The sequence below is a fragment of the Cricetulus griseus genome, chromosome 2 (genome assembly GCF_003668045.3).
Source record: "Cricetulus griseus strain 17A/GY chromosome 2, alternate assembly CriGri-PICRH-1.0, whole genome shotgun sequence".
Classification (NCBI taxonomy): domain Eukaryota; kingdom Metazoa; phylum Chordata; class Mammalia; order Rodentia; family Cricetidae; genus Cricetulus; species Cricetulus griseus.
In genome coordinates, this window is record NC_048595.1 from 437,369,041 (window position 1) to 437,382,709 (window position 13,669).

General features: G+C 42.6%; 1 protein-coding gene across 4 annotated transcripts in view; it reads left to right on the forward strand.

The window, feature by feature from the left end:
* The window catches only part of LOC100750637 (nuclear autoantigen Sp-100), a 45,046-nt gene that overhangs the window by 21,782 nt on the left and 9,595 nt on the right, over positions 1 to 13,669 (forward strand). For all 4 annotated transcript variants that reach the window (XM_027397434.2, XM_027397435.2, XM_027397436.2 and 1 more), the window contains 2 exons: positions 9,399 to 9,503; positions 12,388 to 12,530. In XM_027397434.2, coding sequence (XP_027253235.1) covers positions 9,399 to 9,503; positions 12,388 to 12,530 — 248 coding nt within the window. The remainder of the gene's footprint in view (positions 1 to 9,398; positions 9,504 to 12,387; positions 12,531 to 13,669) is intronic.

The following is a 13,669-nucleotide window of genomic DNA, read 5'->3' on the forward strand; positions in this document are numbered from 1 at the left end:
GGGCATCTGAATCTCAAGCCACTGTTTTACGATGGGTTTTGTTCTCTGTCTGTTCTGTGTGATGGATCCCTGGAACCTGTTGTGTGCATTCACTTTTACTTGATCATTTGGGAAATGCAGGGAAATTGTTGCAGAGTTTGGGGATTAAGCTTGTCAATCAATGGATTCTATTAGTAGATATAGTCATCCATTGTTAACATGATAGAAACAGGTAGGAGTGTATGTGTGCCTCTGTGTGTGTGTGTGTGTGTGTGTGTGTGTGTGTGTGTGTGTGTGTGTGTGTGTTTTCATGTGTACAAGTACTGGTGTGCACATTCATGGAGGTCAGAGGACAATCCCAGGTGTTGGTCCTTACCTTCCACTTTGTTTGAGACCTTTCCTCTTGTTCATTGATGCCTATGCCAGGCTAGCTGGATCATAGGATTCCAGGGATTCTGTCTCAGCCTCCTGTCCTGCAGTATGAACCCTAGCATTACAGACCCATTCTGCAGTGTCTGACCTTACATCTTGGGTCTGGGGATCTAGAATAAGGCCCATATGCTTTTACAAGAAGAACTTTAACTACTGAGCCATCCCTCTAGCCTCAATGAGTTTGTGTTTTAAACTAATTATCGTGTTTATTGATAGTTAGACTCATTCAATGATTTCTATGGAGAACAGAAAGCTTTCCACTCCTGTATTGAAAGGTCTTTATGTCCTCTGAGCAGAAACTTAGCCTAGAGTCCAAGGACAACTCATCCAGCTACCTTATATAGGCAGAAATAGAGGTTTGAGATAGAACATTCTGAAACCCAAAGTACTGTTTCTAACAAAGTTCTTCACAGAGTCTCTGTGAGTTCGAGGCTAGCCTGGTCTACAGAGCAAGTGCCAGGATAGGTTCCAAAGCTACACAATGAAACCCTGTCTCGAAAAACAAAAAACAAAACAAAACAAAAAAGAGATAAAATTAAACATAGCAAAAAATATACTAGTAAAAGGACACTCTGTTTACTGCATGACATTGTATCTATTAATACTAAAGAGTTAAAATAGTGCATTTAGTTTCTGCCTTAGCTTTATACTTTACAGAGAATACTAAGGGTAGTATTCCTCTGTCTATTGATAATAGTGTTATTCGTCATTAGCTTAGAAAGTCCACAGAAAATAATTTGTGCTCTTTACATATTAAGCAGATAAAATTCACCTAAGACCTGGAGAGATGGCTCAGCAGTTAGAAGTACTTGCTGCTTTTGTAGAGAATTCGGTTTTGGTTTCCTGAACTCACATCAGATGACTCACAACTGTAACTCTCCAAGGCTTACATCCCCTTTTGATCTCCAAGGGCACCAAGCATGCACGTGATGTACATACATGCAAACAATCATGTCTAAAATAAAAAAGTTATTATAACTCTTTTTTAAAGCAACTACAGATATCCCTTTCTAAATTATGGTTAAGATGTTGGCATATGTTTTTATAGGGTTTTAATGAAGAAAGTAGTGTGTGGTCATCACAGAACCTTAGCAGAGAGGCATGGTAGCTAGGTTATTGCTCATTTATACATGAAAAAACTAGAGCACTAGAGCTACCAGTGCTCAAGAGCCCGTAAAAATTGAAAAAAAAATCCAGGATGGGTCCCAGTCTTAAGACACATAGCCTCTGGAACCAGTTTCAATAGAAGAGGAGCATTCTTTCAGACTGTCCTAGGACCACAGGGTCATATGATGTAGAGCCATAGAACTTGACTTTGGGGATTCCAGAAAATCTCCCACACTCAGAAAAACATGCAGGAGAAGAGGTAAGAGAAAATGTGGACTCTTCAAGACAGCTGAACTGTGTGTTCAACAAGAAATTCATTCTTCTAGGCCCTAGTCTTCAAAATACAATACAAATTTGCTTTTAATTTTAGGAAATTCCTCCTTTACTTCTTTCTATATTGGTCAGGCAGGCTAACTGCTATAATGGATAAACCCAAAGAAGCTAATGATCTCACATAGCAAAGGTCCTTTTTTTTTTTTTTTTTTTTTTTTTTTTTTTTGAGACCGGGTTTCTCTGTGGCTTTGGAGGCTGCCCTGGAACTAGCTCTTCTAGACCAGGCTGGTCTCAAACTCACAGAGATCCACCTGCCTTTGCCTCCTGAGTGCTGGGATTAAAGGCATGCACCACCAACGCCCGGCTTGTAAAGGTCTTTTAATGTTTAATAGAAGTTCATTTTTTTTAACCCTCAATAAACGTTCTACAGATTTTTAGGTGGAAGAGTTGCCTGGCCCTATTCTCAGTGGTCATCAGGGAAATAGAAGTAGAAAATCCACCATCTTTATTTCACACTCCTATAATTACCACAAGAGAAAAGCAATGCTGTCAAAACATATTGACCAAGATATAAAAGCCACAGTAGACCCCAAAAGGAAGAGAAAAGTGTGGTATGAGAATTTCCTCAGCTTCAGGCTTAGGTGATGAGATAAAATGGTAACCTGGAGGTCACATGGTTCCAAGGGTAGGGACCTGCTTGCCCTGGCATTTCAGAGCTCTGCAAATTTTTCTTAGTTTCCTCTTTCCAGATTTTTCTTCTTTCTTGGTTCCCCAATCAACATTGTCCCCTACCCACATTTCAGTAGTGAGTATCTAAGCATAACACACTCTCTCTGTCTCTGTCTTTCTCTCTGTCTGTCTATCTGTCTGTCTGTCTGTCTGTCTGTCTTGATTTAAGCTGTTTTGTTTTGTTTTGTTTTTTAAACATGAATTCTGAATGAAAGTCACTGTGTCATCTGAGTCATCTCCTCAGCTCTGTGATGGCGCACACCTTTAATCCCAGCACTGGAGGCAGAGGCAGGCAGATCTCTGCGAGTTTGAAGCCAGCCTGGTCTACAGAGTGAGTTCCAGGACAGCCAGTGCTTTACAGAGAAACCCTGTCTTGGAAATAAACAAAACAAAACAAAAAAGAAAGAAAGAAGGTGATTCTTTCAGAAGCCTGGAGCTCAGTACATTACATAACCAAGAAAGCATATTTAATAACATTTTTAAAAAATATAAGGGGATAGGGAGATGGCCCAATTGATTAAAGTGCTGTGAGAACTAGTGTTCAGATTTTTATCAACAATATAAAAGCCAGGTAGGTGTTGCAGCCCACCTGTAATCCACTGTATGGGAGGCAGAGATGGGCTCCGTTGGACAAGATGGCTAGCTAGACTAACTAAATCAGGCAAGCTCCTGGGTTCATTGAGAGACCCCACCTCAATAAATAATGTGGAGAGTGATGAGATACACCACTGTCTACTGCTAGCCTCCTTGTGCATGTACATATACATTACATATCACACACACACACACACACACACACACACACACACACACACACATATATCTGGGGACAAGGTTCAATTGATAAAATGCTTGCAAGGTCCTGACTTTGCAAGGTCCCTAAAACCTTGTTTGTTTAAAAAAAAAAGCAAAAAACAAAAAACAAAAAACAACTGTGCTATATGCTTATAATCCCAGCTCAGAGGGGATGGAGATGGTAGGATCCCTGAGGCTCACTGACCAGTCAGGTTTTCCTACATGGAAAGTCCAAGGCAAGTGAAAGATCCTGTTCCAAAAGGAGGAGTATGACTGCAGAATGTCACCCAAGATTGTCCCCTGGCCTCAACATGCAATTGAATGTATATCTCCCAGCATACATGCACTCACACAGATCCTTGGTATATATTATATAATATACATTATATAATATTTTTTATGTGTTGGAATGGTAGTGAACTTGTTGGAGGAAGTCTGTCACTGGGGGGTAGGCTTCAGTGTTTTAAATCCTCAAGCCAGGCCCAGCTCCCTCTCTCCATACACATACTTACATGCACTTACATGTGTGGAGAGAGAGAGACAGACAGAAAGAAAGAAAGAAAGAAAGAAAGAAAGAAAGAAAGAAAGAAAGAAAGAAAGAAAGACCATCACAGTGAACACTACAACTGACCACCTCAATAACCACAGTAGTCACTGTGGTTGTCATTAGGATGGTCAGTTGTAGTATTCACTGTGGTGGTCTGTCACAGTGGTCATTTGGTGGTCATTGATGTGGTCAGTGTAGTGCCCACTGATTGACTGTCAAGTGGTCACTTTGTGGTCATTGATGTGGTCAGTGTAATGCTCACTGATTGTCAGTCACAGTGGTCACTTTGGTGGTCATTGATGTGGTCAGTGTAGTGCTCACTGATTGTCAGTCATAGAGATAATTTCGGTGGTCATTGATGTGGTCAGTGTAGTGTTCACTGTGATAGTCAGTAATAGTGGTCTCTGTGTTGGTCAGTTTGCAGTATTCACTGTGATGGCTAGACACACTGGTTACTGTCAAAGTCATGGTTACTGTCAAAGTCATTGATGTGGTCAGTCATAGTTTTCACTGTAATGATCACCTAGAGTGGTCACTGTGATGGCCATTTGTATTGTTCAGTGTGATATTCAGCCATAGTGATCATTCTGTGGATGGATGGATGGATGGATGGATGGATGGATGGATGGAGACAGAAGAAAGAATACCATCAAAAAGAATGAACAGAGGCAACTATTTTGAATACTAAATGTCCAGGAATGATTGACAGAGAAATAAAGAAGAGTGAATCTGAGCATCACTGACAAAAAAAAAAAAAAAAAGACACAGGAGAGGGGAGACATGAGAAAGTAGAGTTGGTACATATGAAGAGGCAGAACAACAGGCAGGAAGTGCAGCACAATGAGGTATGGCCTGAAAGAAAAGACTGGACCTCTGTTGGATAGAGGTATAGTCACTGAGAACCTGTATTTTTTCCTTAGCTCATTTGAGTGCCAAACATTCTGAAGGATCATGGTTGGTGCATTCCTTGGTGTCACCTCCACTCCTTAGTCTATCAATTCATCATATCTGATGAATCCAAACTTCTTAAATGCATACAGGGAGAGAGTGAGAAGGGAAGCAGCCTATTAGGTATGATGGAGAAGTTAACTATCGTGCCTTGATCTTTGGTTTCCTGTGATAGGGCAGTGGGGGGGACTCTTCCTTTCGTTTTCTTACTTCTCTCCCTAAGCATGTATATACAAAATGCCTTTAACAAATTTGAGGGAGCTAAAAAAGACCCAGCTGGGCTTCTTGATAGAGTCAGGGACTTCTCAGCAGGTGATGTGAGGGGAAAGACTAGGAAAGGCGTACCTCTCCGTTATACTGGAAACAGGGAGGTAGTCTGAGATGGGCAGGTGTGCAGCACAGAATTAGCACCGGGAACTGGCAAGGGTGGCAGAGATGATTGTGTGTTCAGTGTCAGAGGAGCTGGCATTTGGTTGTTATGATAGTGATCTGTGAGGTGAAATAACATACATGATGGAAAAAGAGATAAAGACCAAGATTGATATAAATACAGCCCCTAAATCAAGATCAGAGAGGGAAAAGGATGGATGGATGGATGGATGGATGGATGGATGGATGGATGGATGGATGGATGGATGGATGGATATTGGATGGATGATGGACGGATGGATGGATGATGGATGGATGATGGACGGATGGATGATGGATAGATAGACATAGATAAATAGATGATAGATTTATTTTTCTATGACATCTCTCATCCATGCTGTTTAAGGCCAAGATATCTCACTTTTTTTCATATCTTAAGCTAATTACAAAATATGAACAATTATCTCCATTGAAAGTTCCGTGAGAATTCTTATATTGTGTGTTTGTCCCCTTCAGACAAGCCTGCCTGTGTAGCCCAGGTTGACCTCAAACCTGTGATCCCCCTTTCACTTGTATCTTTACCTACACTTCTGAGTGTAGATCACATTTCTGGTGGTAGATTTCATCAGAGGTTTAGTCCATTAACGTCATGGAGCGACATGGCAGCACGCAGGCAGACATGGTGCTGGAGAAGGAGCTGAGATTCCCACATCTTGACCCATAGGCAACAGGAAGTGGTCTGAACTAGATATAGCTTAAACACAGGAAACCTCAAAGCCCGTCCTCACAGTGACACGCTTCCTCCAACAAGGCCACACTTAATAGTGACACTCCCTGTGAGCTTATGGGGGCCAATTACATTCAAACTACCACGCACACTCCCTCTTGAGAGACTGAGGCGGGAGGATGTGCCTTATTAAAACCACTGAGATAGATCAGTAAGTAAGCAGAAACCACATTTATTCCAGGGTCTGCACTACCTAAAGCATTGCCTTGTAATGTCAGTTGTGGGCACAGACTGAGAAGGAACAAACAGCCTTCTGTATTCCCCAACTTTAACATTCAAATAGACTTGGCCATTATAGTCTTAATCATGAAATGACTTCTTCTTTTGGTGTGTGTCATAGCTAGTCAATACATAATCTCTACTAATTATCACCTTTATAATTAAATCTAGATCAGAAGTCAGTAAACTACAGCCCAGAGGGAAAACCTAGCCTGGTGGTTATTTATAAAGTTTTATTAGAACACATCATTTTATTTACATATAAGGAGCAAACAGCCTTCTGTATTCCTCAACTTCCTATTATGACTGAAAAGCTGAGGGATCACAAAGGAAATCTTGAACCACAAGACCTTGGATGTTGCCATCTAGGCCATTATAGGAAATGGTCCTGACTTCTGATCTGGATTTCAGTGTTTATTTTTCAGAAAGTACTAAGCAAACTTGAGGAAAGTTAATTTTTTGGTTTTTTAATATTTTATGTATTTATTATGTATACAACATTCTGCTTCCATGTATATCTGCACACCAGAAGAGGGCTCATAACAGATAGTTGTGAGCCACCATCTGGTTGCTGGGAATTGAACTCAGGACCTCTGGAAGAGCAGTCAGTGCTCTTAACCTCTGAGCCATCTCTCCAACCCGAGGAAAGTTAGTTTTAAATGGTGTTTTTGTCAAATGCTGCTTGCAATGTGATGTTAGAAATAAGAGACTTCTGTGATGTTTACTCAAGTTACATAATGAGACATATCAACTCTTTTTCACAAAGAGGCAGAAAAAGAGGTAAACAAAAATGTGATTTATCAACTCTTAATGAATAAGAATCTTAAAAATGTTTTTGATATGGGGTTTCACTGTGCAATCCTGGCTGGCCTAGAACTCACTATGTAAACCATCCTTACCTTGAACTCGTAGCGATCCACCTGCCACTGCTTTCCAGTGTTAGGATTAAAGGCATGGCCACCGTGCCTGGCCCTAGCTTTTTTTTTTTTTTTCATTTTAATGTATTATACTGGGCCACGAGAGCCATTTCAATGAAAGTAAGTAGTGTTCTTTGATCATATTCCACCAGGACCAATGGCCCTCCACTCCACATTCCCTTTGGTCCACTGTGTCTCTTAGACAAATTTGCTCCTACTTTCTTATCATCTGTACATATAATTCTGTCTCTGAATGAATTCATAACAACCACAGATGAAAGCAAACATGCCTTTGTCTTCCTGAAGCTTGCTTAGTTTCCTTAATATAATGATCTCCAGTTATATCTATTTTTCCTGCAAATGGCATAATTTTGATTTTATTTTTTTGGCTGAAAGAAATTCCACTGTGTACATAAATCAGTTTCTTTACCTATTCCTCTGCTGGTGGGCACCTAAAGTGATCCACAGCTTGTCAGAACTGCTGCAACAAATGTTGATGAAGTTCTTACTCTGCACTCTGTGCGGTGGGTGAGTGACAACTAGTTTTCTTGATTGCCTGTTGAAATCACTAACAAATCTTAAGCTCATCATCAGTATTGGTCAGTTTCAACAGCATGACAGGTTGCTGATAACTCCCATTCCACAGATTAGTTAGTTGATTTGGAAGGGGCCCAGAGCTACATGTGTCCTCATGTGATGGCCATTCTTGAGGGAGGAAATAGGTATGTGACTCACATGATACTTAGCATACCTTTTTCTTGCCCACATAGAAAGCCACAGAAACACACAGATCTTGATGGCAATGCAAGACCCGTGTTCTAATTCCTAATATCCTGTGTGCCTTTACCCTGTCATTTATCCTTTTCTAACTCAATTTGTTTATCTGTAAAGATGTGATATAGGAAGGGTTGGAGAGATGTCTCAGTGGTTAAGAGCACTGACTGCTCTTCCAGAGGACCCAGGTACAATTCCCAGTACCCACATAGCAGCTCATAACTGCCCATAACTCCAAGATCAGGATACCTTCACACAGACACACATGTAGACAAAATGCCAATGGACATTAAAAGCAAAAAGATGTGACATAGGGTTTCAGGTGAATTAAGCTGAGTAACCTGCCAAGGTCACTGTTGCTTTGATAGACTGCTCTGAAGCAACTGTAGGATGCTCCACCCACCTCATCCCAGCCCCTGTGTCTTTGATAGATCCCTTAACTGGCTGGAAGGCAGAGCCACTACTATGGAAGTTCATTTTAAGGCCTTCAGCATCTGGTTCGATGGAATTGGATCCACGCACTCTGAGAGCCGTGCTGATACCAGGAAATGAGGATGGTCTTGAAAAGCTGGGAGGCTGGAGGGGTTTTGATAAGCTGCAGGCAAATGATACATACTTTATGTGCCAGCACCCACGCTGCTAGGCAAGCAGTCACCAGTAGGCACTCAGACATGTGCTAGCACACAGTCAGGCAGGCTGAGTGGAGGAAGGCATACGGGCCTGAAGACAGACATACACAGGCAGGCAAGCTGGTAAAGTTGACCTCAAGGCCATATTGATACAGAACCACACAAAAGTGGCACTCTGCCAGAACTCATTATCTAACAGATGACATCACTATTTTCCTTGGGGTCTCCAGATAGCTGATGTCACCTTTCCCGCCATGTCCAGTGTCATCCATGTTTTAGCTGACTTATATCAGATATCCATATCAGCATCATGATGTTAAAATATAAACACCCTCCTGACTTTCTGTTTCCGACTCAAACACCCCTCGAGTGGTATGCAGGGCTTCTGTAGTATCTTCAGGATCTTCAAGAGCTACTACCTGAGCCCTCAGGCAAGCTCAGGAAAGGAGAGAGACAGCAAATCAGATGAAAGGTGAACGATGACACCACCTCATTGGGTGCCCCCTTCCATCCCTGTCTACCATAGATGCCTCAAAGAGCACAACAAAATTTGAGTTGTTTTTCCCATCTACAAAATTCCAAAGCCATTATATAATGAGAACTATCTCTTCAAAATGTTAGTAGGAAAGTCACTGAACAGTGGCCGCTGTGGCCAACAAGTTTGAGAGCTGGGATTCTGCCCCACAAGGCTCCAGTCGCTATGCAGGAGTTCAGAGGTTGGGAGCAGAGTGTGTTGTTATCTATAAGCATCCAATCATTCATAAAAGAAAGATCTTTAAGTGTAACTCATCCATGGCAAAGCCCAATGCATTTTAGTTGCAGAAACAAGATACTAAAGGGGTGGCGGAAAGGCTGTGCACAGTTCTAGAATAAAGTGAAATGTGTCCCTGCAGGTCCGAGAAATCCCAGACAACACAATGTGGACTTTAGCAGTCCTGAGCTTCCGGTGACCTGTGGTACTGCTAAGGGGATTCTGCATAAGAAGAAATTTGAGCAAGGTGAGTTTCCAGATCTTCTGTGCTCTTCACCTGAACAATGGCAGGGTGTAGGGAGCAAGCACCTGTGTTGGGGGTGTCTCATCCCAGATCTAGTTTGCAAACACAGGATACAGGCAATGTTACACCAGTTATTGAAACCATGAGGAGGGGGCATGAGAACAGGTCCAGAGGACCCAGAAACCTTTGGCCTTCCTCTCCTAGTGGGACACACAGAGTGCAATTAATTACCTCAGAAACAAAAGTGTGGAAGGTTTCTTTGAAGGGGCTGCCCCAGACCAGGACCTGAGCTTCTGTCAGCAATGAGTTATGCAGGTACCTCTCTGCACAGCGCACACCAAATCCAGATACCCACAGGGAAAGTGGTTCTTGTGTGTGAAATGAACTGTGTGTAAATAATTTCAGCATGGAGAACTTACTCTGGTGTTTCTGGGAGTGACAGAAGCTCTCCCCAAAGGCACATTCGTAGACCCCAGCCAAAGGCCAATTATGCCAGATGGTATTTCTCAGGAGAGTCTCAGGCCTGCTGTGTTTATTCTTTTCTTCACCAAACCCCAGAGAGACAGCAGGAATGAGGGCATTTTTCATATTTTTCTTTTTCTCTTTCTTGTAGCACTGGGATTAAACCCAGGGCCTTGTGCATGTGAGGCAAACTCTCTGTCACTGAGCTGCATCCAAAGCTGCAGTTGTGCCTATTTAAATATCATGCATCTGTACAGAGCCTCCCCTTCCAGCTGTGAAAAAGGCCGATAAGATGCCCACTTAGCATCTCATACCAGAGAAAGCACCAACACACCTGGAAGGGAAATGATATGCCTGAGAAAGTCAGCGTTAACCTTGTGGGTCCATTAGCTGTAACTTCTGGCAAACTTTAGGCTGAGTAAGAAAAAGACGGGGTTTTGAATTGGAATTTGAATACATTCAAACTTCAGCTTTCTTGTTGTATTAGTCCAGTGATCCTTGCTCTATTGACTATTCAAGTCAGGCTACTCTACAAACTTGCAGATTTAGAGGCTAAAAAGCCCAAGAACAGGCAACCTCATACATTGGCCTTTGGTGAGAGACTGATGGCAGGTGGCATCGTGGCAGGAGCACCACACGTCGGAGAAGAGATCACATCATAAGAAGGCAGCAGACAGTGATTGGGGTCCCATGAGAACTATCTTAAACCCTAAGGCAGCACCCTCAATGTTGTAGCGCTGCCTCGCATACCACCAAGTCATGGACCAGGTTCTCAATATATGAACCCTGGAGGCAAGGCACTCAAACCATAGCTCAGCCACAGTCAGTTTCTCTGTCCTGCGCATCAGACTCTCTAATGCCGAACTTCCTCTTATGAGATGAGAATAAAGCCTCTCTTATAATATTGCTATTAGAAAAAAGACAATAGACATTGGGTGTTGTGAAAATGACAGTTGAAACAGTACAGGACCACTGGTCGTCTCTCACGACTGTCCTTCCTTTCCACAGCACAGTTCTTTGTTTAAGATTGATTTTTATTTTCTGACGACGAGTGTTTGACTGCATTTGTGTCTATGCGCTGAGTGTGCCAGGTGGCCATGGAGACCAGAAGAGGACATCAGAGCTGGAGTTACAGATGACTGTGAGCCACTGTGTTCTCTGAGAACTGAACCTGGGTCTTCTGCAAAAGCAGCAGCCATCACCCTAGCCCCAATATGGTTCTTTAGTTACCAACAAATAAGTGTTTCCCCTATGATTTGACTGCCTACATATAATGTAGCTATTCCCTGTAGATAACATTTCCAAAGTCAGTTCTAACATCAGTTAGCATGAGGCTAGAGTATGAGAAATAACCACCTGTCATGAGCAGGAAGAAGACTGTCGTAGCAGTAGCTGTGGTGACAGCTTCCTCATGGCTGGATTCACACGAGCCCAGCAGGGAGATTTCTGCCCTCATACACCTTTCTGAAATGCAAGCTGGCCCCACACTGGGTCACAGTAAAAGGAAGAGAAACAATCCTGGTTATGTTCTAGAGACACCCTCCCCACCCCTTTTTTTAATCTTTTAACATTACAGTAGAATGCTTTTAAAGGTGATGTCAAAGACTGGAGAGACCAGTTTGTTACAAAGTGCACTGGCTGCTTTTCTAGAGGATCCAGGTTCAATTCCCAGCACCCACACAGTGGCTCACAGCCATCTAGAACTACAGTTTCAGGAGATCCAATGCCCTTTTCCGGCTTCTGTGGGCAGTAAGCACAGATGCCGTGCACAGGCACACGTGCAGACGAAACACCAGTGCACATAAAATAAATGGGTTCTTTTTAGAAAGTGTAAAGGGTAATGTCAGAGGTCGTCCTTCTCTGACCTTGCCCATCAGATGCCCATCAGTGCGTCCCCTGATGACTGAGAGGGAAAGGCACATCACCCTCCTGAGACTAAACCTGAGCCATAGATCCAGATGATGATGGACAAAGAGCAGGTGTTTTTGTAGCTGATTCTTGGTCTTGGCCTTACATGGTGTGGGAAGTCCTTCTGTATCCTGCATATGCCTGTTGCTTTTATTGGTTGATCAATAAATTCATTTCAGTCAATGGACAGGCAGAATTTAGCTAGGTGGGAATTCCGAACAAAGAGGCAAGGAAAGAAAGACAAAGGACAATGGCCATGTAGCCACCAGGGAGGCAGGATGCCAGGACATCACCAGGTAAGCCACAGCCACATGGAAATACATAGATTAATAGAAATGGGTTAATAATTAAGAGAGAGCTAGTCAGTAAGAAGCCTAAGCCAATGGCCAAACAATTATAAATATATATTAAGTCTCTGAGTGGTTATTTCTTAAGCAGCTGTGGGACCCAGTGGGCAGAGGAAAACTGGTCCAGCAGGATCAAGATAGATGGAGAAAGTCTCCTTCTACATTTACAGGCATCCATATTAAGAGTATACGGAGTGAGACTGGAGGTTGGCTTACTCCCATGAAGTTTGAAATCAAAGGAGACCGTGGAGGTTCCAAGAACTGGAGGCAGAGCATACGTTGCTGTGGAGAGCCCCTGAAAAAGCTGATAGAGGTATTCTGGTGGCAGATAGCTTCCATGGTTCCTGGGTAAGATGGCGGATTAAAAGCTTCTATATGACAGGCAGCTTCAATTATTCTGGGGTAAGACAACACATTAGAAGCTCTTTCAGTGTGACCTGTAAGCTTCAACTGTCATAACTCACTGGTACCAGCTGTTAGCAGAATGTCTTTGTCCACAATACCTTCACAGTTCTTCTTAGCCAGGCTCCATGGCGCAGGTGGTTGCCCGCATGTCACTCAGGTGTTACCTTGGCTGGCTTGTATTACAGCTCAGTCCTCTAAAATGTGCTAACTTGCAACCTTCAGATGGTAGGAGAAAAGACTGTGACCTTTACCATTGACTAGTTGCATAAAATTTGGCAGCATGGATATAATTTAAATTTAATTTAACTATAATTTAAACTTGGAGTGACAGTGATGAAAATGATACCTGATTCCATATCTGAAAATAACGCACCCATGTGGATGCCTGAGTTACAGAATGGTCCAGCAGTACTTCTTTCTTCTTTCTGTAGTCACCACACACTTGTTCTTGAATAACTGAGTGTGATGGGCCAAACCTCTAATCCCAGCACTTGTGAGAGTGAGGCAGGGAGATTGCTCAGAGCTCGAGGCTGGTCCAGACTCTGTAGTGAGTTCCAGGACAGCTTAGGTTATAGTCTGAGATCTTCCTCAACTCCATCTACCCAAAAAATAAGAGTAAGTAAAAGAAATATAATTTTGAAATAAGTTCTTTGCTCTTTATATATATTAAACCCCTGACTTGGGAAAATTTTCAGGATGTTTCATAAGGAACTGAACCATTTCTTTTGACTTAGGGTACACTGATCTTTCTGTCACATATATTAGATGGCCTCTCCTTGTGTCTTTCTCACAAAAAAGCAAAAAAAGTTTGCTCATCCAGTTATCAACTGGGCTGCATCTAAAGCCATGGGGAGTACAGGTGTGAGCCCCTGGCTAGGGCAAGGCTGCCCCTTCATACGGTACCTATAATCACTACTGTGAGGAGAGGTGTCTGCAGGGATGATGCTGTAGCTAAGGAGTGGGGTGGCTATTTCTGGGTTTCAGATTCAAATCCATGTCATGGAACAGTCTTCACTGAGCTGGGTCATAGAGGACAGTTCTGAAAAG